General features: G+C 45.1%; 1 protein-coding gene across 3 annotated transcripts in view; it reads right to left on the bottom strand.

Moving 5' to 3' along the window:
• The window catches only part of ANXA6 (annexin A6), a 60008-nt gene that overhangs the window by 20432 nt on the left and 16774 nt on the right, over positions 1-22802 (bottom strand). For all 3 annotated transcript variants that reach the window (XM_027841984.1, XM_027841987.1, XM_027841986.1), the window contains exons 3-15: positions 14968-15058; positions 14345-14439; positions 13886-13999; positions 12401-12491; positions 9998-10077; positions 7604-7660; positions 6528-6621; positions 6072-6167; positions 4697-4755; positions 4344-4466; positions 3299-3357; positions 1304-1382; positions 169-250 (exon numbers count right to left, since the gene is read on the bottom strand). In XM_027841984.1, coding sequence (XP_027697785.1) covers positions 169-250; positions 1304-1382; positions 3299-3357; positions 4344-4466; positions 4697-4755; positions 6072-6167; positions 6528-6621; positions 7604-7660; positions 9998-10077; positions 12401-12491; positions 13886-13999; positions 14345-14439; positions 14968-15058 — 1120 coding nt within the window. The remainder of the gene's footprint in view (positions 1-168; positions 251-1303; positions 1383-3298; positions 3358-4343; positions 4467-4696; positions 4756-6071; positions 6168-6527; positions 6622-7603; positions 7661-9997; positions 10078-12400; positions 12492-13885; positions 14000-14344; positions 14440-14967; positions 15059-22802) is intronic.

Here is a 22802-nt window from a genome sequence, read left to right as displayed (position 1 = left end):
GCCTCTTTCTTTCCAATATTCTACACTCCTAGTCTTTACTCAAATAAGTTAAGAATCAGAAGAAAGTCCTGCTTGTCTATAAAGTCTCTAGTTCTAAAGCCTGCCCTTGTTATACCCAGCTCTTTTTACCAATCTCTCCGCCATAAGCCTCACCAGCATTCCTCTTACCTAGGCCTTTCATGGCCTTCCTCAGAGCCTTGGCATCAGCTTCTGGGTCAAAATTTGGAGCTGGACGTACTGTTCCCTTGAGCTAGAAGAAGCAAGAGAGAGCTGAATGGGATGTTGAAAGGTCCCCCCTAGGGCCCTAGAATAGGAGACAGGGGTTTCCCAGCAAGTGCTGGGCCAAGCAACTGGCAGGAGGAGGGAGTGGGGAGTAGGAGCACAGACAGCAAACAGACCCTGCACTCCTGGCAGGCAGACAGAGAAAGAGATCACTATGGCTCAGGGCAGCAGTGCATATCCAGTGGTGTTCTTGAAAAGCAAAGAATTCCAGGTAATAGAGGCTGTCTGAAAGCTTTGGATTACATGGAATCAGAGAATGAGCTAGAAGGGACCTTGGAGGTACCGAGTTCAAATCCTTTTACAGGTGAGAAAACTTGCCCAATGCTCATGTCAATGGCAAAGCCAACACTAGAACTCGGGTCTCCTGACTACCTGTCTAGCACTGCTAGCTGTTAAGGTCAGGGTAACACTAGTTCCTCTGGGGATGGCCTTTCAGATCTTTCTCCCTGGTTCCCTTAGTCCTGTCCCTTGCCCAATTTACCTTTTCCCTTTCAGTGGTATCTCTAGACCACAACCCCACCTGATGGGGAAGGAAGGGAAGTCAGCACTGGGATAATGATTTACTTCCAATATTCCTGAGCCTATTTACACCTCCTTACATCGGTATATAAAGGACCCTGGGAGCCTCATTATACAGTCACAGATTTTCAGGGACTCATGGCAGAGTGTGCCCAAGCCAGTTTGATCTCTGCTCTCATGCATCAAAGCCCCAGCCATCAGCAGTGGACTGAGGAAGACTTTTTAGAAGAATTAGTCCATCTTGCTTCAGCCATCCCTGTTAGTGGTTAATAGTTTCCCCAAAACCTTCCAGCCCTTTAGGTAAAGGAATTGATGCAAGAATTTCAGTGCCGCCATCACTTGGAAGAAAAGGAAGCCTTAGTGTTTGTCCCAGCACCTCCCATTGGCCACCAGGGGGAGCCTGGAGCCAGAAAAGGAGAAGGTGGGAGCCAGCTGTCAGAGAGGAAAAGCCATGTGGTCCAGGGTGCAAGCAGGAAAGGGAGGGTGGGGGCACGGATCTGACCTCCACTCGGGCCACTGCACTAAGCTCCCACATCTGATATGCCACCTTCGCTGCCTCTGGGAAGAATTGGCCTGCAGCACTGGAACGGAGGGGATGGGGGAAGGAAGAGGACAGGTATGGTGAGGAAGGACTGGGACCCATTAATCAAACATACTCCAGCCCCCCTCCCCCAAGGCGCACACAGGATGCCGAGCCCTTGTTTTATTTCGGAGCATGAGGGGAGATCACTGCAACCTCCCTTCCCCAAGGCCATTTAAGCAGCCTTGAAATACTCTACTTCATCGCCCAAAAGATTTAAATGAACCTCACTTAATGCAAAACCAATATAGAAAAATTCAGAAAAAACCCAGAGAGAAATTTAGGTTTATCCTTTAGAAAAGAATTCACTGGGGGGATATTTTAGACAATAATCCTCCACTTAAAATAGGATTTAATTTTAAAACTGTCAGCTTAGGAATTGAAAGGTTGCATAAAGGGAGGTCAACATACAGTCAGATACAAAGGTACTGTTTCATTCCATAAGGAATTCATCTTTACTTACCCTGGGGAAGGAGGCAGGTGGCTATTTCCAACACTAACAGAAGGAAGGTGTCCTCCCATCCCCACAGCACCTCCCCCTACCATAGCCTGCCACTGGAGGCGTTTCGTCACTCTGGCCACGGTGTTCAGAGAACCTTGTTGAAGGACATCCTCACTGGGAAAGTCTCCCCTGCTTTGCTGAGTGAAGGCCTGATTCCTCATCCCATGACAAGCCCACATAGGTCCAGCGTGGTAGGTGATTCCTTGGCTCTGAGGGTTAGGGACCTTACCTATCTTGCTATCTATCTCGGGGGTTATTACAAGATTCTGAATACAACACACACTCAGGGAAGGTCTGCTAACTAAGCTGACATCAACCTCAGTACATACTCCAGGGCTGAGCTTTAGGGAACTGGGAGGATTCAAGGTCTTCCATTGTTACATCCACAGACACATAGCTGGGGTAACCACAGTCATACTCAGCATGGTATCCATATATACAGATATATGGTCACACAAATCTAATCGCACACACTGGCACCTGTGCTTTGTGTGTGGGTCTTTCTCTTTCACATCATATGACTTAACACATAATTTGACTATCTGTCATTTAGTCAGCTGAGAATTGTGTGTAGGAATTCCCTCCACAAAAGAGGGCGACATAGTCACAGATTAGGAAATTCTAGGGAGCTGACTAAGGCCCATGGAGGATGAGTGACATGTTCAAAGTCACAAGGCTAGCAAGAGTCAGAGATAGGATCTGAACTCAGGTCTTCTTGACTTCAAGCCCAGCACTGTTTACTATACCACAAGGTCTTCCTTCCCTCTCTCTTCCCCACACACAGTAAGCATTTAGGTATTTGTCTAATTGGACTGTATATGCAGCCATATAGAGATAAGAATGCTTGATTCTTGGCCTTGGCTCTTCTCCAAATAGCTAGCTTGGCCCTCCCTTAACACACCGGAGGCTTCTTCCTTGCAATTAGGACTCTTTTCTCACTGGCCTCCTGAACTCCATGCCACATTCTGAATTTGTCCCCCAGTGCTGGGGTCTCCAGGTACAAAGATCACCCAAAAATATGGGCTATAGGGACCAAAAGGAAAGAGGGCTCAGCTTAGCCCTGGCCAAAAGCCTGAGCTGTTAAGTATCCTAGCCTCAGGAACAGTTAGGAAAACACTACACATGTGTACAAACATACACAGAAAAATCACATGTTATGGAGAGATAGAGCTCACTGGGGGTTACCAAAATATCCATACTCTCTCCCCTCCCCCAGTGTCATACAGAACCTTAAACCTTCTTCCCATGAACTACTCACTCTCCGCATTTGGGGTGTGAGGCAAAAGAAAGGAGATACCAGTATGGCTATTCCCTCCCCACTTTCACAACCTGTTGTGACCTCTTCTCCTGACCCTGATGCTAAAGTGGTGGGCCATTGTCTTCCCTCCAGAAGAAGGGTACAGATGGTGACTTACTCATCATCTCCACCACACAACTTCAGCAGGGCTTTTTTGTACTCTCCAGATGTGTCATTCTAGGAAGAGAGAAAGAGTGGGGAAAATTAGCCTTCGGCTCCCCTGGCTGGCATCGCCTTTCCAAGCAATGGTGTCTAGGCTCAGTCATGGGTCCCTTCTCAGCTGGTGTGGAGAGGTCCCCAAAACACTAAAGGAATGAGCAAAATGGAATGAATACCCTTGTTCATCATCAGGGATTGAGCTTCTCTTAGTGGAGGGTGAGAAGGGGGAGCAACAGGGACCACATAATCCAGTAGGGTGGCTCCAATCTCTTCATAAATCACTTTTGAATATTCTTGCTTTCACTGTAATCTTGACCTCTAACCCCCTCCCCACTTCTCAGCCACAATGTTCTTTGGCAATCAATGTTAAACATGCCCAAGGTCACATAGCACTTCCCCTTTCCGGGGACTTGGTTTCTTCTTCTGTAGGATGAGGCTTAGACTAATTGGTTTTTAACATTTGTTCTTAATGCTACCGCTCTCTCTGTTGATATCCAAATTATCCTGTATATATCTTGTTTGTACATAATTGCATGTTGTCTCCCTCATCGGACCACAAGTTCCTTGAGGGCAAAGACTGTTCTTTGCCTTTCTTTGTATCCTTGGTGTTTAGCACGGTATCTAGCACACAATAGGTGCTTAAAAAAATTCTTGTTGGCTGACTTTTAGCTCTAAGATTCTGTGATTGATTAATCCTTGGCAGAGGATGGGACAATCTACCTGAGGGATACAAGCTTTGTTAGCAACCTAATAGGACCCTATCATGTTACCAAAATGCTACCTTCTTTATGTCTGTCCCTATCTTCAAGTTCCCTGACCTGACCAGGATTCTCCATAGCCTCTAAGAGACTAATGGCTCTAGGCACTTTTAAGATGGCTCTCACATATGCAATGTCATGGGACCCCTTGCAGCTGGGCTTAGGAATGACCCTTTGATTCAGCCTCCTTGGCCTTGGAATAAGTCCTCAGTCCTTCCCTCCCCTCTATTTCAAGCTTTTGCTCACCTTAATCATGCTGTAAAGGGACTTCTCATATTTGGTCCGGAACACCTCCCTAATGTCAAGCATATCCAGCTCACTTCGGGAGACCATGATGCGGATCAAGGTGTTGTCCCGAGTTCCCAGGCCCTGGAAGAGACACAGGTAGGGATGGGAAGAAAGAAAACTGAGAAGACTCCTTCCTGGGACAGCCCCTAGAGATGAGGGAGACTGTCAAGGGACAGCATGATCTGATTCAATTTATCTTTTCTGAGTGTCTACGATTAAACAAAGCACTGGGCTGGAAACTGCAGGTCCAGGCAATAGGATCCTGCCCTAGGTTCCCACTCTTCAATCCCACCCCTGTGTCCACCACTCACCTTCATGGCTTTAAAGAGCCTTTCTGCAAAATACTCTGCAGTGCTCCGGATACACTTTACTGGGAAAAGGTAAAAGGGATTGAGTAATGCTGAAACAGAGCCACTGAACCCACCCATAAGACCTAAATTTAGGAATTGTAGCATGATAGAATCAGAAGGGACCCTGAGCCCACCTCTTCATTGTACATAAGAGGAGACTGAGACCCAGCTGGAGGAAAGTGGCTTACTCAGGATCACTCATTAAATCAACAGTATAGCTGTCAGGTCTTCTGACTCCTGGTCTAGGGCTTTCAATCATACCAGCAACCCACAGCTTTCCTTCAGTCATGCCCTTCAAGAATTTTGTTGTTCTTCAGTCATTTTATTCAAGCTCGTCCTACTTTTTATGAACTCATTTGGGGCTTTCTTGGCAGAGATACCGGAGTGGTTTGCCACTTGCTTCTCCAGATCATTGTACAGATGAAGAAACTGAGGCAAACAGGGTTAAGTGACTTGCCCAAGGTCACACAGCTAGTAAGTGTCTGAGGCTGGATTTGAATTTAGGAAGACAAATCTTCCTGACTCCAGGGCCAGTGCACTATCCCCTGCCCCACCTAGCTGCCCCAAACTCCAAAAATGCAGCAAATCTCAAATATCTTCTTTGTCTCAGGAAACCCTTCCCCAACCATGAAAACAAGCACTGTCCCCCTCCCCCCCCCCAGCCAAAACCATGTATAGAACCTAAAAAGCAAAATGACAGGTCTAATGAAAATCTGACAGCAAACCCAAATAGAAATATAATGAGCTAGGTGCTTCCTTCCTGGTCCCCTCTGGTTTTCAGGAAGAAGACTGTATGCTGTAGATACTAGGATTCCCTGCATCTAGGCCATGGACAAGAGAGTTCCCAGCATCTAGGCTGGAGACAAGAGGGTCCTCTGAGTCTAAGCTGTGGATATGAAGGTTCTCTGAACTTAGTCTCACAGGCATTAGGAAGAGAAAGTATGGATAGGTAGAAGGAAGGGGAGCTATTGGGAGAAATGGGAACAAAGCCAACAACAATGTTTTAGGAGGTTGTTTTTTTTTTTTTTGAGGTGTTGGGGCAAGGCAATTGAGATTAAGTAACTTGCTCAGGGTCATACAGCTAGTAAGTGTTGTATCTGAGGCCAGATTTAAACTCAGGTCCTCCTGACTCCAGGGCCAGTCCTCTATCCACTGTGCCACCTAGCTGCCCCTAGAAGGCTTATTTTTTGAAAGCCACTGACCCAGGAAATCAAGGAGCTGAATTCCTATCATCCTTCACTAGTGCGCCTAGCTGAGAGAGACCTATGTCCCACCACTCCAACAGTCCCATGGAGGATGATGGGAAGAGGGGAAAGGATAGTATGTCAAAACCTACCGACAGCCAACATTAGCTTCTCAAAGTCCCCAGACAGCTCTCCCCGGATGCTGGCCTCAATAGGAATCCCCGTGGTCTTCAGATATTCATCAAACACTGAATACAGGAGATAAGGCTATCACGCAGGGACACGTGGTGAGGCTAACAGACAACAGAAACTGAGGGAACAAGTCAGGGCTAGTGTTCTGGAGAGGGGATGAGAGGACCATACTGCTGCTCAACAAGAAGATGAGGCTAGCTAGTATTTTGGTGGGGAATCTACACACATATCCCACCTATTAAAAAAAAATCAACAAAATTAAAAAAAAAACAAACAAACAAAGTAGTAACTTAAAAAGGAACTGAGCCCAAAGGATTAGAGAGAGAAAAAAGAACAAAGATGTATATTCCTCAGGGCAAATGTGGCTCTTGCTCTGGGCTGCTGGCTCAGAGTGTCCTGGGACCCTGGGGGCTCACCCAGCCTCAGATGCTGTTTGCTTCGGTTTCCCAAGATGTAGATGAACTGGGCCTCATCAGTTCCCCATTTCAGTTCCCCAGCTTCATACAGGTCCTGTAGTGGCAGGGAAGACTTTGTCATGCCAAGAAATGCTTTGCTGACCCCACACGGGTGGTATACGGCCTACCACTCAACCTCAGAGAAAGGCCAGGGAAGGGGATTGTGTAGCTGGGGAAGTCCCGAGCCCCAAATCACTGGTGCCGTTTCCCTGCCAGCAGGTCAGGAAATCATGTTAACCACTAGCCTGCTTCAAGATCCTCAAAAGCAAATGCCTGATTCTTTGCCCTGACCATTCTCCAAATAAAGTTGGCCCCAGACTCTCCAACCACACTAGAGGCGTCTCTCCTACTTGAGAGTGTCTGAGACACACGAAGTACCTCATGGGCCCCTCCCAGCTCCATCCTGCCCTCTGGATTTCCTGATTTCAGAGATTCTCAGGCTTAGGAGTCCCCCAACATCTTAGCTTCCAGCACAAAAGGGGAACAGAGCTCATCTGGACCAGTGGGAAGAACCTGGCTGGAAGGTTAGCTGGAGAACATTCTGGGGTGTAGAAATTTTCAGAAAGCACAATTCTATTTCTCCCCATTAGGGAAAGGGAAAGAAAGGAATGAGCATTTATACAGCACCTATATGCTAAGCACTTTTTACAAATATCTCATTGATCCTCACAAAAACTCTATAAGGCAGGTGCTATTATTATCCCCATTTAACAGTTGAGGAAACTGAGGCAAATAGTGGTTAAGTGACTCGCCCAGGGACACACAGCTAGTAAGTGTCTGAGGTTGGATGTGAACTCAGGTCTTCCTGACTTCAGACCCAGCCCTCTATCTACTCTATCTAGCTGTTTCAGTGAATGGTTAATCCCTGCACAGCCGGTAAGGAAAGTCTCTGGGATAACGGCAGAGTGGGTAGAACTCAAATGGGAGGTACTGAGAGCCTCACTGATGGGAGATAATTCCCTTCCCTGCAGAAGGATGGTTTACAATATAAGCTGAGGGATGACCTTTGGCCAATTCAACCACAGGCTTTCCTTTACCTGGACATCTTGTGCAACCAGGTCCTCGCTAACCACGTCATCTTCCTCCCGGGTCCCCTAAGGCAGGGAGACAAAAGACACCTTCTTCAGGAATCTGCTCGCATGCCAGAGCCAAGAGGAAAGTCAGGGCACACTAACCACAAGGGAGGCTGGGAAAGTGGCTTGGATAATGGGGGTAGTAACCATGCTCCTTCTAGGAAGAAATTAGCTTGCTACCTTCCTTTACTATTCCTACTCTGGAAGTTTAGTCCCTGAGTGAAACGGTCCTAATTTCCAGCCCTCAGTTTGGGAACCAGGGCAACCAAGGGGAGACGGTCTTCTCTTGTGGGCTACTGCCCTCATATCGCTCAGGGGGTCAGCAGCCAGTAGGGTATCTTCTGCAGGCATCATCCCAGGGTCCAAGTCTGCTCCCTATCCCATCATCGTCAAATACACCCATGGGTGCTAATGGGCTGTGGTATCACCTCTCCCCTAGAGGAGGACCTACACTTTAACAATGATCTTAACTCCGAGGCTGGTATTTCAGCCGGCCTCACTGGTGGCTAAGGCCGGTTTCTCAGAGAGAATCAAGGATTCATGTGGCTATGTCTGCTGTTCCTACTAAGAGCCCACATTGCACTCTGCTTCCTTTGCAAAGCCTTCTCCTCCTAAGTGCCTGTAGGGTTTTTGTCTCCATTTTACAGATGAGGAAACTGAAACTCAAGCGATTTGCTCAATATCATGTGAACTAATAAATGTCAGAACTATATTCTTTGCACTATAATCCTTCTACTATGTCAGTGCCTCAAATCTGTCTGTTTTAGATTGGATTTTCTTGGAGTGGGCATGGGGAAAGTCTATCCCTACATCAAGAAATGCCTGTTTTTCCAGGACCCGGAACGAGGCCAAAGGACAACAACACATGGGTGGAAGCTCTGGCTTTGCTATCTTAGCCTTCCCAATTCTTATCTTCCCATATCATCAGAAAGCAACTCAAGACAGAACAGAAGCACCAGGGGCTCTGATCAAAGAGAAAGGTCCAGCCAGCCAGCTATCTGGTTGAAGCCCTGATGTCCTCAAGAGGTCCTGGGAATGAATGAATGAACAAGAACAAACGTGGGGAAAACTGAACTTGGATCTCTTTTTCCCTGTGGGGAGGATGGGGAGGGGTGGGGCCACACCAGCAGTCAGAGAAGGGCAGGAAAGCATAAGCAAGGACTTGTATTCATAGTGGGCAGTGTGTGTGAATGTCTTTGTGAATATGTGAGTGTGTGTGAATATCTATAGAAGTGTGTGTGTGTGCGTGTGAATGTGATTTGTTTGTGTGTGTGTGTGTGTGAGATTTGTTTGTGAGTATGTATGTGAATGTGTGCAAGCCTATGAATGTGTGTATGAGGATGTGGTTGTGTATATGTGTGCATGTATTTGAGTGTGTGAATGTGTATGATTTGTGAATGTGTGAATATGTACAAGTGTGTATAAATGTGTTTGGGAATGTGTATGAGTGTGTGCAAATATTTTTGTGAATGTGTGTATGTTAATGTGGGTAAATGTGTGTGTGTGTGTGTGAATGTATGTGATCTGTGTGTGTGTGTGAGATTTGTTTGTATGTATGTGAATGTGTGCAAGCCTATGAATGTGTGTATGAGGATGTGGTTGTGTATATGTGTGCATGTATTTGAGTGTGTGAATGTGTGAATATGTACAAGTGTATATAAATGTGTTTGGGAATGTGTATGAGTGTGTGCAAATATTTTTGTGAATGTGTGTATGTTAATGTGGGTAAATATGTATGTGTGTGTGTGTGTGCGCGTGCGCGCGCATGTGTATGGATGTGAATGTGTGTCTGTGCAGGTACATGCTCCAATGAGAGGCCCTGCTGGCACCATCCCAAAGAACATGCAACAAGAAATGGGCGTGTGACAAAATGCACGTGCCCACATCTGCAAAATACAGGAAGCGAGAGGGAAAACCGAAAAAGAACTAATAAAGATTCTGCTTCCCAATAAACCAGAGCGAAAGGCCTTCCCTGAAGAGCAGAGCGGGGAAGTGGAGGCATGGCATCTGCAATGACATCAGCCTCGATAGAATGCTTTAGTTTGCAAAGCACTTTATATATGCTACCTCGTTTGATCCTCACAATCCTGACAGATAGGCGCCATGATTATCCCCCTTTTACAGATGAATGAACATGGGGCAAGCAGAGGTTAAATGTCTTGCACAGGGTCACACGAATGTCTAAGTCAGGATTTGAACTCAGGTTTTCTTAACTCCTGGCTCAGTGCTCTATTCACTGCACCCTGATGGATGACAAAGGAAAAAGAAGAAAGCCCCAATCCAAGGACCCAGTGTCTCCCCGACCGGGAGACGGGGGATGAGTCTAGAGATGCATACCTACCACCAGCCTGCCATTACCTGGAGCAAAACCACAAGCATCTTCTTGAAGTGGCCAGAGGTGTCAGCAACAATATCTTCCTCCAGATTTCGTTCATATGCTGGAAAGAAGGACCAAGTTTTTAGCTTTTCCATCCTCCAGGAAATTCCCCTAAGAGAAAGCCCAGTTGGGACCTGCTTCTCCCCACCAGCAAGCAGGTACCTCTAACTGCACTTTATCCTTCTGCTTGCTTATCCATCACTTCCTCAAGGCATACCCTCTGCCCCAACTGGATTGGTCTTCTTAGCGTCCCCCAGAATGGACTTAGCTCATTCTAACCCCTGTCCCTTCACTCACATTATTCCCCCATCTGTCCCTTTCTCAGGTCCAACTTAACTCCACCCATACTGCATCAAAACCCAACTCAAATCCCCCTCCTTGCATGAAGCCCATACTGTTCTCTCTATTCTGAATGAATCACTATGGCTCTTATTCTCTGTAGTCATAGCAACAGCTCCTATTTACGTAGGAAAACAACTTTCTTCACAAAAGCCCTTTGACGAAGTAGTATGAGTAATATCACACCCATTTTTACAGAAGAGGCACCTGAGCTCAGAAAAGAGAAGTAACTTGCCCAAGATCATTGGAGAGTCAACAGCAGGGCCAGAACTGAACCCATGTCTTTGGACACCAAATCTAGTACTCCTTTACATTGCCATTGTTCACCTCAATCATCTACCATTTAATATTCATGTGTCTTATTTAACTGTAAGTAAGAGCTAAGGGAAGAGATCCTGTGTTTAACATTATATTTTCTATTGAAGGCCAATAAATCAATTTATCCCACAGGACAATTAAATCAATGTATGGCATATGTGTCTATATAGATATACATGTGTGTATACATATATACACACATATGTATATATGTATGTATATGTACATATGCATATATATAACACTTTAATATGACAATTTTTTTCAGAGAAAGAAATATTAATTCTCATCTTTTAAAAATAAGAATGGATAATACTAAGCTGTAATATTTCTATTTTAGCGCTTTAAAAATATGTGATTTCTTTGGATTCTTGACATTTGATTCATCCTCCAGAGCAGATCTAACTATGCCTTGGTTGATGGCCTTATTGCCACGTTCCCTCTTAGTCCCACAAAAGTCACCCACACCCACACATGCCTCCCTCTCCCCTTCTTCCTCTTGAGCTAGTCTGATCAATAAATCAACCAGCCTATGACGTGCAGAACTGTGCTAGGTGCCAGGGATACAAAGACAGAAGTAAAGCAATCTTTGCGTCCCAGGGGCTTACATTCTCTTAGGTATACAACTCGCATGTGGACAAGTATATAGAAAAATAATGAAAGGTAATTTGGGACGAGGGCGCAAAAGGTGGCACCTGAGGTGAATTTGGAAGAAACCAAGGGATTCAAAGAGGCAGAGGTGGGGCGAAAGAACATTCCAGATTGGGGCAGGGGCAGCCAGTACAAAAGCATGGAGACAAAAGATGGGGTGTCACGTGACCCCAAGCAGGCTAGCTTGGCTGGCCCAAGAGTGGGTGAAGGCTAAAAAGGCCGGTTGGGCCAGATAACAAAGGGGCTTTAAAGACCAAACAAAGGAGTTCATACTTGATCCTAGTAACAACAGGGAAACAGTGGAGTTTACTGACTGAGGATAGTGACAGGGTCAGACCTGCACATTAGGAAAATCATTTTGGCATCTGTGTAAAGGATGGATTGGAGAAGGCAAAGGGACCGATTAGGAGGCTACAGCAACAGTCCAGTGAGGAGGTGATGCGGGCCTGAACCAGGGTGGTGGCCACAGAAGTAGTGTCCTCAGATGCATGGTCGGTCACCGGATCCTAAGCCTTTATAACTTGGTCTGACCTGATAGTACTCGATCTCTGCTGCCATAGGCTTTAGGATCTAAAGGTCACTTGTGTGCTACTGCTTGATGCACCAAAAAAAGACTTTTTCCAGAGAATATTTATTTACTACAACAGGTAATAAATATAAGTGACAGTGTTGTCTAATGGATAGAGAGCCTTGAGTTCAAGTCATGCCGGCTGTGTGACCTGGACAGGTCCATAAGCCTTTCAGGGCTCTGGGAAGCTCTTATAAGGAAGAAAAGGTGTAGACCTGCACCAGGAGAGGGATTTCCCTCATCCAGAGGTTCCCTAAATCAATGAAATCACAGGTCTAGTCCCTGCCTCCTACATAACAAACATGCTTCATTTGGCTGTTACAGGCAGTGAGAGAGACAGGCAGAGGGAGGAGGGAGATGGGGAACTCCTGAAGTGTGGGAAGGAAGGCAAATATATGGAACGTCTGCATGCCCAGGTGAACTTATACTCGGGTGCACGGACTCGTGGCCACTGCCCCGTGGAATAGGTCCTCAAAAAGGTCTTGCTGAATTCCACAGCCCTTCTCACCATCCTTGTAGGCTTCCACTAGCTGGTGGATCTGCTGGTTGTTCCGGGAGGCCAGGATCTCAATCAGGCACTTCTCATCCGTACCAATGCCCTAGATGAAAGGACAAACCCAGTGAGGGGCAGAGGCTGGGGGCTGTGTGGAGTACTGTCGCCAGGGTGCATCATCTTTCAACCCAAGGGAACCTCAGAGACTAGCCAGAGCCGGTCCCAGTTCAGTGGCAGGAAAGGGCCACGCGCTGGCCACACGCTGGCCCCAGACTTCCCTGGCTCTCCGTACCTCAAACTTAGGGATCCCGTGTCACTTCAACTCCCTCTTTCCATTCAACAAACTCCAGTGGGTCCCTGTTACTTCTAGGATCAAATGCAAAATCCTCTGTCTGACTTTTAAAGGCCTTCATAACCCAGTTCTTTTGGTGTTTTCCAGTCTTCTTTCACCTCTCCTCACATATTCTTCAATCTGGCGACACTGGCCTCCTTCATAATTCTCTCACAAAACACCCCATCTCCCGACTCCATGAATTTTCCAACTCCATGGGTTGTCCCCCATGCCTAGAATTCTCCTTCTCCTCATCTCCTCCTCCCAGCTTCCCTGGCTTCTTTCAAATCTCAACTAAAATCCTACCTTCAACAAGAAGCCTCTCCCAGTCCCCTTCTGAGGTTATTGCCAATTTATCCTTTACAATCTTGCTTGTGTAAAGTTGTTTACATGCTATCTCCATTAGATTATGAGTTCCTTAAAGGCCGGATCTGTGTTTGCCCTTCTTTTCATACTTAGCGCTTAGCAAAATGCCTATGCTAAAGGCATATAGTTGGTGCTTAATAAATGCTTGTTGACTTTTTTTTTTTAAGCAGAATTTGATAACAGTATCTCCCACTATTCTGCTCCAACCAGATTGGTCTCCTCACCATCATGTAATGATGGAGATAGGAGAAAGGACTTTAGAGATCAGCTAATACAAGCTCCTTGACTTATAGATGGAGAAATTGAGGTCAAGAGAAGGGATGTAAATTGTCCAAGGGCATGCAGATAATGAGTAGAAAGAAGAGAGTAGAATACAGGTCTCCTAACTCCACCATTCTATCTGCTTTTCTACACTGCTTCCCATTTGACAGATGAGAAAACTGAGGCTCAGAGACACTCAGGCATCCTTGCCTCTGGACTTTTTCTTCTGCTGCTTCCCCTACCTAGAATGCACTTCAGCCTTCTCACCTCCCCCCCCCAAAGGCCTTCGTCAAATTCTACTTCTTTCCTTCCTTCTTCTACAATCTCCTTATTTGGTGATCTCCCTTTCCTGAAGGCTACCCCACTCCCTTGCTATTTTGAATATCCTGCTTCAAATGTCTTTTTCTCTAGATTTTAACATCTTATTTTCTCAAGCTATCCTGCGAGCCCTCAAGGACCAGGGCTCAGCGCCCTGTGGGGAGTGCTTGGCAAATGTTCATTCACTAATCACAGTCACCCTGCCCCCCACCACAACCTCTTACCGAGATGGCATCTTTAATTTCCTTGGCATCAAAGTAGGCGAGAGGCCTCATCAGGCCCACGATCAGCCGCTCAAACTTTCCTGTCAGCTCATACTTCAGGTCATCAATGAGGTCCTGGGAGCAGAGCAGGGAGACAGAGACAGGCCAGGTTTGGGGGTGGGGCTGGGGAGGGGAACACAGGTTCCCTGGGGGAGGTTAAGGTGGCTTTTTCAAGAAGTGGTTGGGTGGGGGGCAGCTAGGTGGCGCAGTGGATAGAGCACTGGCCCTGGAGTCAGGAGGACCTGAGTTCAAATTTGGCCTCAGATACATAACACTTACTAGCTGTGTGACCCTGGGCAAGTCACTTAACCCCATTGCCTAGCTAAAAAAAAAAAAGAAAGAAGTGATTTGGGGACAGAGGCAGCAGGGGACCTCACCAGCCCCTCCATGCCCACTGCAGGGCCCTAGGGGGTGGGGTACCTTGCCGTAGAGGGATTTGTAGCTCTGACAGATCTCTTGCCTCTGCTTGTTGCTCCGAGAGGTGATCAGCTCCAGGATGGCTTCTTTGTCACTGCCTGCAGGGGGGACAGCCCATCACTGTGGCTCTGACCCTACACACATTCTTTCCTCCAAATACCCCTAACGATTACGCCTCAGCTGCTCCCCCCACTTCCCTTCAAGATCCTAAACCCTAAGAGTGGAGAAGGCAGACTAAACAGATATACGGTCTACCACAGAAAGACCACACACACACACACACACACACACACACACACACACACACACACACACACACACGCGCTACGATCATAGAACAACAGAACTAGAGAAAAGCTTGGAGCCTCTGGTTTAACCCCTTCTCATTTTACAAGATAGAGTAAAGCCCAAAGAGAAGTGACTTGTCTATGGTCACACAGCAAGTCAGAGGTGGAAAGAAGATGGAAACCCAGGTATCCAGAATCCTGGATCTACTTCTACTACATCAGATGGAAACCTCTTCCCATGCCCCAAGACGACTCTGGCCTAAGCCCAGGTCTGAGGGTTCCTCTCCGACCCTCTATGCCTCACTTAAGAGCCTCCCCTCCTCTCGGCCCAACACTGACCGAAGCCCTTCATGGCTGTGTACAGGGCCTCAGCGTCCTGGTTGGAATCAAAGTCAGCATAGTCTGTGATGGAGCCTCGGTACCTATTACCCTGTCAAGAGAAGAACGAAGAGTAAATTAAAGAGGAAAGGACTTAGCAGGGGCCTCTGTGCCTCTCAGGCCCAGCAAGCTCTCCTCAGCCCCATGACCCGGTTACACCAAGCTAAGGGCGTCCCACCATGAGATCTTCCTTTCACAGCACAGTGAGGAGGTCAGCATTCTGGCTGGGAGAGCCTTTCCAACAGATGCTGTAACAGACCACACAGAAGAGAAAGGGAGTGTCTGAACATGACCAGTAACCAGTACGAGTTTGATGACTAGCTCAGCTAATTCACCTCAGTGTTAATGAAGCTTAAGTCAGAATTCACACAAATCTTACAAAGACACATGCTGACCACTCCACTCAACTCTGGCCACACCCCACCCCCTTCGACTTCTCTGGAAAACAAGTGATGCTGTTTACGCAGGGGACTAAGCCAGAGCACACGGATGACTTGGGGCACATCCATTTCCCTGCTAATGACCCAACTCCAAGAGCAGATGAGTGATGCCTGGGGCAAATCAGAAATGCTATCCCTACATAGGTTTATGTCTTACAAGCAGGGTACACATGAACCAAGGAAAGGGTAAGAAGAGTTCTGTGCAAGGATAGAGGTGCAGTACAGGGAAGGGGTTGCTGCTTTCTGCTTTTTATTATCTGACCAAAGAATGGCCGCGTGGATGTTGGGGCCAACGTCCCACCATGGCCTGTATGGGATCTGTGGCCATGTGTGATTCTGTCCCCCAGATCTCTCATAGGGGATGTCTATCAATTGGGGAATGGTTGAACAAGTTGCTGTATATGATTGTGATGGAATACTCTTGTGCTATAAGAAATGATGAGCAGGATGCTCTCAGAAAAACCTGGATAGACATATATGAACTGATGCAAAGTAAAACGAGCAGAACCAGGAGAACATTATACACAGTAACAGCAACATTGTGCAATGATCAACTACGATAGACTTAGCTCTTCTCAGCAATACAATTATCCAAGACAAATCCAAAAGACTCATGATGAAGAATGCTATCCATTTCCAGGGAAAGAACTGATGGAATATGAATGCAGATCGAAGCATATTTTGTCTTGCTTTTTTGTCTGCTTTCTTTCACAACATGACAAATATAAATGTTTTGCATGACTGTACATGTATAATCTACATCAAATTGCTTTTCTTCTCAAGGAGGGAGGGGAAGAAAGGAGGGTTAGAATTTGGAAGTCAAAATTTTAAAATACAAGTTTTAAAAATTGATACACATGTAATTGGAGAAAAAAACAAAATATTAAATTAAAATTTCAAAAAGATCTCTCATAGCTTGGATTCAGGAAGAGTAACCTCTACCCTTCTAGAGCCCTAGCACTAGGGATGCTAGGACCACCCCTCCCCCCACCATTTCAGAGGGAGAATATTCTTTGTCAGAGACCATTGCTCAGACTCCACTCTAGGCCATGGAAACTCACAGGTCTGCTGTAAAGAAAACATCATGGTAATATGAATTATCGTTTTATTTAGCCTCCTCTCCCCATTTTACAGAGAAGGAAACTAAGACCCAGAGGTTTCCCATAGCAGGGAATCTTAACCTGGGGTTAATGAACTTCTTTAAAAGATATTGTATTAACTGTACTTCATAATAATTTGCTTCCTTTGTGATTTGATGCATTTTATGAGTTTAAAAACATGATTCTGAGAATGAGTCCATAGATTTCACCATACTACCAGAGGGGTCCAATTCATACACAAACACAAAGGCTAAGAACTCCTGCTGGAGTTTCATTCCTGTCCCCAGTATTAGAAAGGGCATTGACTAGCTAGAGGCAAGATAAAGGGCACGCCTCAGAGCCAGGAAGACCTGGGTTCAAATCCTGCCTCTGACATATACCAGCTGCATGACCCTAGACAAGTTATTCAATCTAGTGCTTTAGTCAACTTTCTAAGAATATAAGTTAGAAGTTGCTAACCTATATTTGTGGAGGAAGTTTTTTAATCTGAGACCTGTCTATATCAGTGCAAATACAAGTCTACCAAGGGTGGGGAACCTGCAGCCTTGAGGCCACATGTGGCCCTCTGGGTTCTCAAGTGCAGTCCTTCGACTTTGAGTTTGGATTCAAAGGGTTGCACTTGAGGACCTAGAGGGCCACATGTGGCCTCGAGGCTGCAGGTTCCCTAGTCTAGGCTCTATCCCTAGTGATAAGCTGGAGAGCATCTGAAGGACAAACAGGAAAATGAAGGGGTCTGGAGACCACATTACATGAGTGTCAGTTGCAGGAATTAGAGATGTTTCACCTAGAAAAGACCAGGCTGAGGGGAGGCATGATTGCTGTCTTCTAGTATTTGAAGGGGCCTCACATGGAAGAGTTAGTACACTTGTGCTGTATATGCCCAGAGGACAGAACTAGGGGGGATGGGTAGATATCACAGGTGGATTTTGGTGCAACAGAAGGAAAAATTTTCTACTAAGTAGAGCTGTCCAAAATAAGATAAGCTACCTAGCTGGGTGGCAAATGTCCAGTCACTAGAAGTTTTCAAACACAGACTGGATAACCAATTGTTTGGAATGTCATAGAAGAGACTCCTGCTCAGGTACTGGTTGAACAAGATACCCTGTGAGGCCTCTTCTTGCTCTGACAGTCTGTGACCCTCTGGGTCATTGGTATTAGGTTATTACTTGAAACCCTTGTATCTCACATTCTCTACACCCACAGAATGGCCAGAGAAAGCACAAGGAATGACTGGTAACTGTTTTAGCCTGACTGCCTAGCAAAGGTGTGCTGTCCACTTTAGGACATTTGAGGACAAGCTGGCTAGTTCCACCGGGACAGGGGAGGCAAAGAAACCTAGCTACTCTGAGATGGGCCAGGTCTGAAAGCACAATGGATCTGGTTCAGTAAGGAACTGGATGTGGACCAGCTTGACATCACTGTTAAGGATCAGCGCCTGGGAGAGTAATGGGCATTGGGGGATGCCAGGGAACAGAGGGGTATGGGAGTGGGGCAAGGAATGCCAAAAGTACCACATCTAGGCTTGGAACAGGGGATCTCTAGGGACCTCTGGGGAATGGAGACAGCTAACCTGAGCCATCCTGGACTGTCCCCAGCAGAGTCCCAGGAGCAGGGTCTCTTCCCCTCTCTCTGCATGGCCCCTTGAACCCTGGCCTGGGTCCTTGAGGCCAGGTAGGGAAACTGGAGGGGTGAGTGGTTGTGAGGTAAGGGAGGGAAAAACAAGTTGAGAAAGAAAAGGTTCGAGAAGGTGTGAGTGTGTGAGTATGTGGGTGGAAACTCCCTGATGTAGCAGAGCTCAAAGTGCATGCCACAGGAAGGTTGTATAGGGGCAGCAATGGGGAAAAGGGGAAGAGGAGAAAATTAGTACTGTAACATTTATATAGCACTTTCAAATTTTATATTATATCATTTGATCCTCACAACCACCCTGAATTCTATTATTATCCTCACTTTACAGAGGAAGAAACTGAGGGCAAGAGAGGTTAAGTGACTTACCCAGGGATATACAATTAGTGTCTGAGGAAGAGTTCAAACACATTTTTGCAATTTCCCAAGAATGCCCCATACCCTCCTTTCTCATTATCCTCCTCCCCAAAACACTCACTCTCCATGTTTCTCTCCCTAGTCAAAATCCTATTCATCCTTTAGGGGTACTTCCTTCAGGAAGACCTTTCCCTGACTGATTCCCAGCCTATAAGGTGTCCTGATGAATGAAATTCACTTCTCTCTGTTCAGGCCTCAATTGACAAAGAAATCCTTTCAGCTGTGAGCGAAGGCCAGGAACCAGCTGCATGCTGAAAGCACATTCCCAGGACTATTTCTGCATTGGGTTGCAGAAGCCTTACAAGCTTTTTCATCCCACTCCTCCTCATTTGATATCAGCATTTTCACAAGAAGCAAATACCTGGAGAAAGGTTTTTCTTTTTTGTTGGCTTTTTTTTTTAAGTTTTATTATTGCCTTTTGTATGCATACCATAGTGATTTCCCTTTAATCCATTTCCCTACTGGTTCCATCCCAGTAACAAAGTCAATCCACACAAAGACTGGCTAACAGTATATGCAGCATTCTGCATGAAGACAGAGTCCCCACCTCTTTATGGAGAGGAAAGTGTTTCCTGCTAGGTCCTCTAGAGCTGATTATTTGTTATAATTCATCAGTATTCTACTTTAGTGATGCTATCTTTAATATGGTGGTATGTAATGTTCTTTTAAAAAAAATTTAAATTCAATTTTATTTTCACTAAGATCCCCAATCTCTCGCTCCCATTTCTCCCCATAAAGATATACAGAAACACACACACATGCCTTAGTCTGTAATCTATCACCTCTCTATTGGAAGGCAGGTAGCATGTTTCATAAAAAATCCTCTGAAACTGTGGTTGGTCATTGTGCTGATCAGAGTTCTTTAGTCTTTCAAAGTTGTCTTTACAATATTGTTACTGTATAAAATGTTCTGGTTTTGCTTATTTCACTCTTCATTAGTTCACAGAGGTCTTCCTAGGATTTTCTGAAAACATCATATATGGTTTCAGCACAACAGTACATCATAAATTCTTTTTTTTCTCAATTATATATAAAAATTTTTAATGTTTTTTTTAAATTTGAGTTCAATATTCTCTCCCTCCCTCCCCTCCTCCATCCTTGAGAAGGCAAGTAATTTGATATAGATTATACATGTACAGTCATGCAAAATATATTTCCATATTAACCATGATACAAAAGAAAACACAGACCAAAAGCAAAAAAAAAAAAAAAAGTTAAAAAAAAAAGTATGCTCCAATCTGCATTCATTTCTCTGGAGATGGACAGAATTTTTTATCATTAAATCCTTTGGAACTTATTTTTGAGAATAGCTAAGTCACAGTTGATCATTGTTACAATATTGCTGTTACTGGATGATCCACTGGTTCTGCTCACCTCACTTTGTATCTGTTCATAAATGTCTTTCTGAAAGCATCCTGCTCATCATTTCTGATAGCACAATAGTATTTTATCACAATCACATACCATAATGTTTCAGCCATTCTTCAATTGATGGGCATCCCCTCAATTTCCAATTCTTTGCTACTACAAAAAGAGCTGCTTTAAATGTTTTTGTAGGGCAGCTAGGTGGTGCAGTGGATAGTGCTCCAGCCCTGGATTCAGGAGGACCCGAGTTCAAATCCGGCCTCAGACACATAACACTTACTAGCTGTGTGACCCTGGGCAAGTCACTTAATTCCCATTGCCCAACCAAAAAAAAAAAAGAAAAAATTTTTTTGTACATATCATGTCCTTTTCCTTTGATCTCTTTGGGATACAGACCTAGTAGTGGTATCGCTAGATCAAAGCGCAGTTTCTCTGCTTATCTCTTTTAATTAGGTCTAATTTTGCTTTTGCTTTATCTGAGATTGTAATTGCTGCTCCTGTTTTTTTTCACCTCCAAGACCTGCTGCAGGCATTGTTGGGTCACGGCCTGCACTGCACTCCAGCGTTCACCACCCTGGTGTAACAGACCTTTCCTGCTGACTTCCTATGTTGTCTTGGGCTAGGAAATTGTTTCACTCTGACCTTCTATTGGTTGTGTCACTCCAGAAACTGATTTGAGCGATTATGTTAAAGTCGTTTTGAGGGGAATTTAGAAGAGTTGAGGTGAATTCTTGCCTCTATCTCTTATATACCATATATTCTTTTTTTTTCTTTTTTGCTTTTTGGCTAGGCAGTGGGGTTAAGTGACTTGGCCCAGGGTCATGCAGCTAGTAAGTGTCAAGTGTCTGAGGTCAAATTTGAACTCAGGTCCTCCTGACTCCAAGGCTAGAGCTCTATCCACTGCACCACCTAGCTGCCCCTATACCATATATTCTTACAGTACAATAGTATACCATCACATTCACATACCATAACTTTTTCAGCTATTTGTGGTGAGGATTTTCCCCCAGTCACTGCTGGTGGAAGAAATTCTTTTTTCTTTATCTTTTTCTTCTCCTTTTCCAAGGTCCTTATATGAACATGCCATCACAGCAAAGCCACTGGTAAAAACCCACTGCCCTAGTGCATTTAGTAGGATTAAAGTCTAGACAGCAAGAGGCACTGGAAAGTACACTGAGCTGGATGTCAGGAAACTTGGCTTCTGGTCCTGGCTCGGTAACCACCTCACTATTCGAACAAAGGAAAATCATTCTCTTTTTTGTGGGTCTGAGTTTCTTCCTCTTTAAAATAAGGATTGAGGGGCAGCTAGGTGGCACAGCGAACAGAGCTCTGGTCTTGGAGTCAGGAGGACCTAAGTTCAAATCCAGCCTTAAACACTTAACACTTGACTAGCTGTGTGACCCTGGGCAAGTCACTTAACCCTGACTGCCTCACCAAAAAGCAAAAAAATAATAAAATAAAATAATGATTGGACTAGATTATATCCAAGATTCCATTTAGTTCTAAGTCTCTGTTTCCAGAAAAGAAAAGCTGGTGCATTTTAAAATCTACTTTGTATGTCTGACCCTAATTCCATAGTCCTATCTCATGCTGAAAACTTGGACAAAGTAATTGCCAGTTCCTTGTCCAACCCTGGTCTCTCTATAGTCTGTTTGCTTCTCTGATACAGGGTCCTGTGAAAGCCAATTCATAGCCAGCATGTTTGGAGAAAGAATGTTTCAGACAAAACATTGATGATGATGCTAAATAACGTGTGGTACAATGGATAGAGTTTTAGGCCTGGATTCAGGAATATCCAAGTGCAACTCCTGCCTCAGACACTAGTTATATGACCCTGGGCAAGTCACTTAACCTTTATATGCCTCGGTTCCCTCAACTATAGAATGGGGATAATAATAGCATCTACCTTCCAAAGTAAGGATCAAATGGGGTAACAATCGTAAAGTGCTTCATAAATCTTAAAGTGTTATATAAATACCAGCTATTATTATTATAATTATTGCAATGATAAACTTATATTTCTAAAACATTTTTAGATTAATAAAGCTTTTTTCTTCACACCAACTCCACATTATCTCTAGGGTCAAATACAAATTCTGGGCTTTTAAAGCCCTTCAAACTCTGGATCCAATCTACCTTTCTAGCTTCATTATACACCACCCTCCTTCACATACCCTAAGGTTCAGCCAAACCAGCTTTCCTGCTGTGCCTCACACATGACACTCCATCCCCCATCTCTTCCTCCTTAACATCTGTGTCTTAGAGGCAGCTGGTGTACAGTAAATAAAGCTCAGGTCCTCAAGTCAGGAAGTACTAAACTAAAATCTGACATCAGACACTTACTAGCTGTGTGACCCTGGGCAAATCACTTAACCTCTGTCTGCCTCAGTTGCCTTAATGTAAAATGGGGATAATAATAGCACCTACCTTGCAAGGCTGTAGTGAGAATTTTTCAGTAAACATTTATTAAGTGCCAAGTATGTGCCAGGCACTGTGCTAAGCACTACGGTTACAAAAAGAGACAAAAGACAGTCCTTGCCCTCAGGGAGTTTGTAATTTAATGGTACAGTGTTTGAAATATTTGTAAAATAGCATATTTGTAAAATGTTTAACATAGTGCCTGGCACTTAACTTTTTTCTTCCTAGTTTAGAAGGACTATGAGCCCTAATAGCCTTACAAGGAATCTCTAAGCCAGGGGTGGAAAACCTATGGCATCTAGGCCACATGTGGCCCTCTAGGTCCTCAGGTGCGGCCCTTTGACTGAATCCAAACTTCACAGAACCAATCCCCTTAATAAAAAGGATTTGTTCTGTAAAACCTGGACTCAGTCAAAAGGCCACACCCAAG

The sequence above is a fragment of the Vombatus ursinus genome, unplaced genomic scaffold (assembly GCF_900497805.2).
Source record: "Vombatus ursinus unplaced genomic scaffold, bare-nosed wombat genome assembly UNPS02014863.1, whole genome shotgun sequence".
Lineage (NCBI taxonomy): Eukaryota > Metazoa > Chordata > Mammalia > Diprotodontia > Vombatidae > Vombatus > Vombatus ursinus.
The sequence above is the reverse complement of the archived record's forward strand: the minus strand, read 5'-3'. Positions and strand labels throughout refer to the sequence as shown.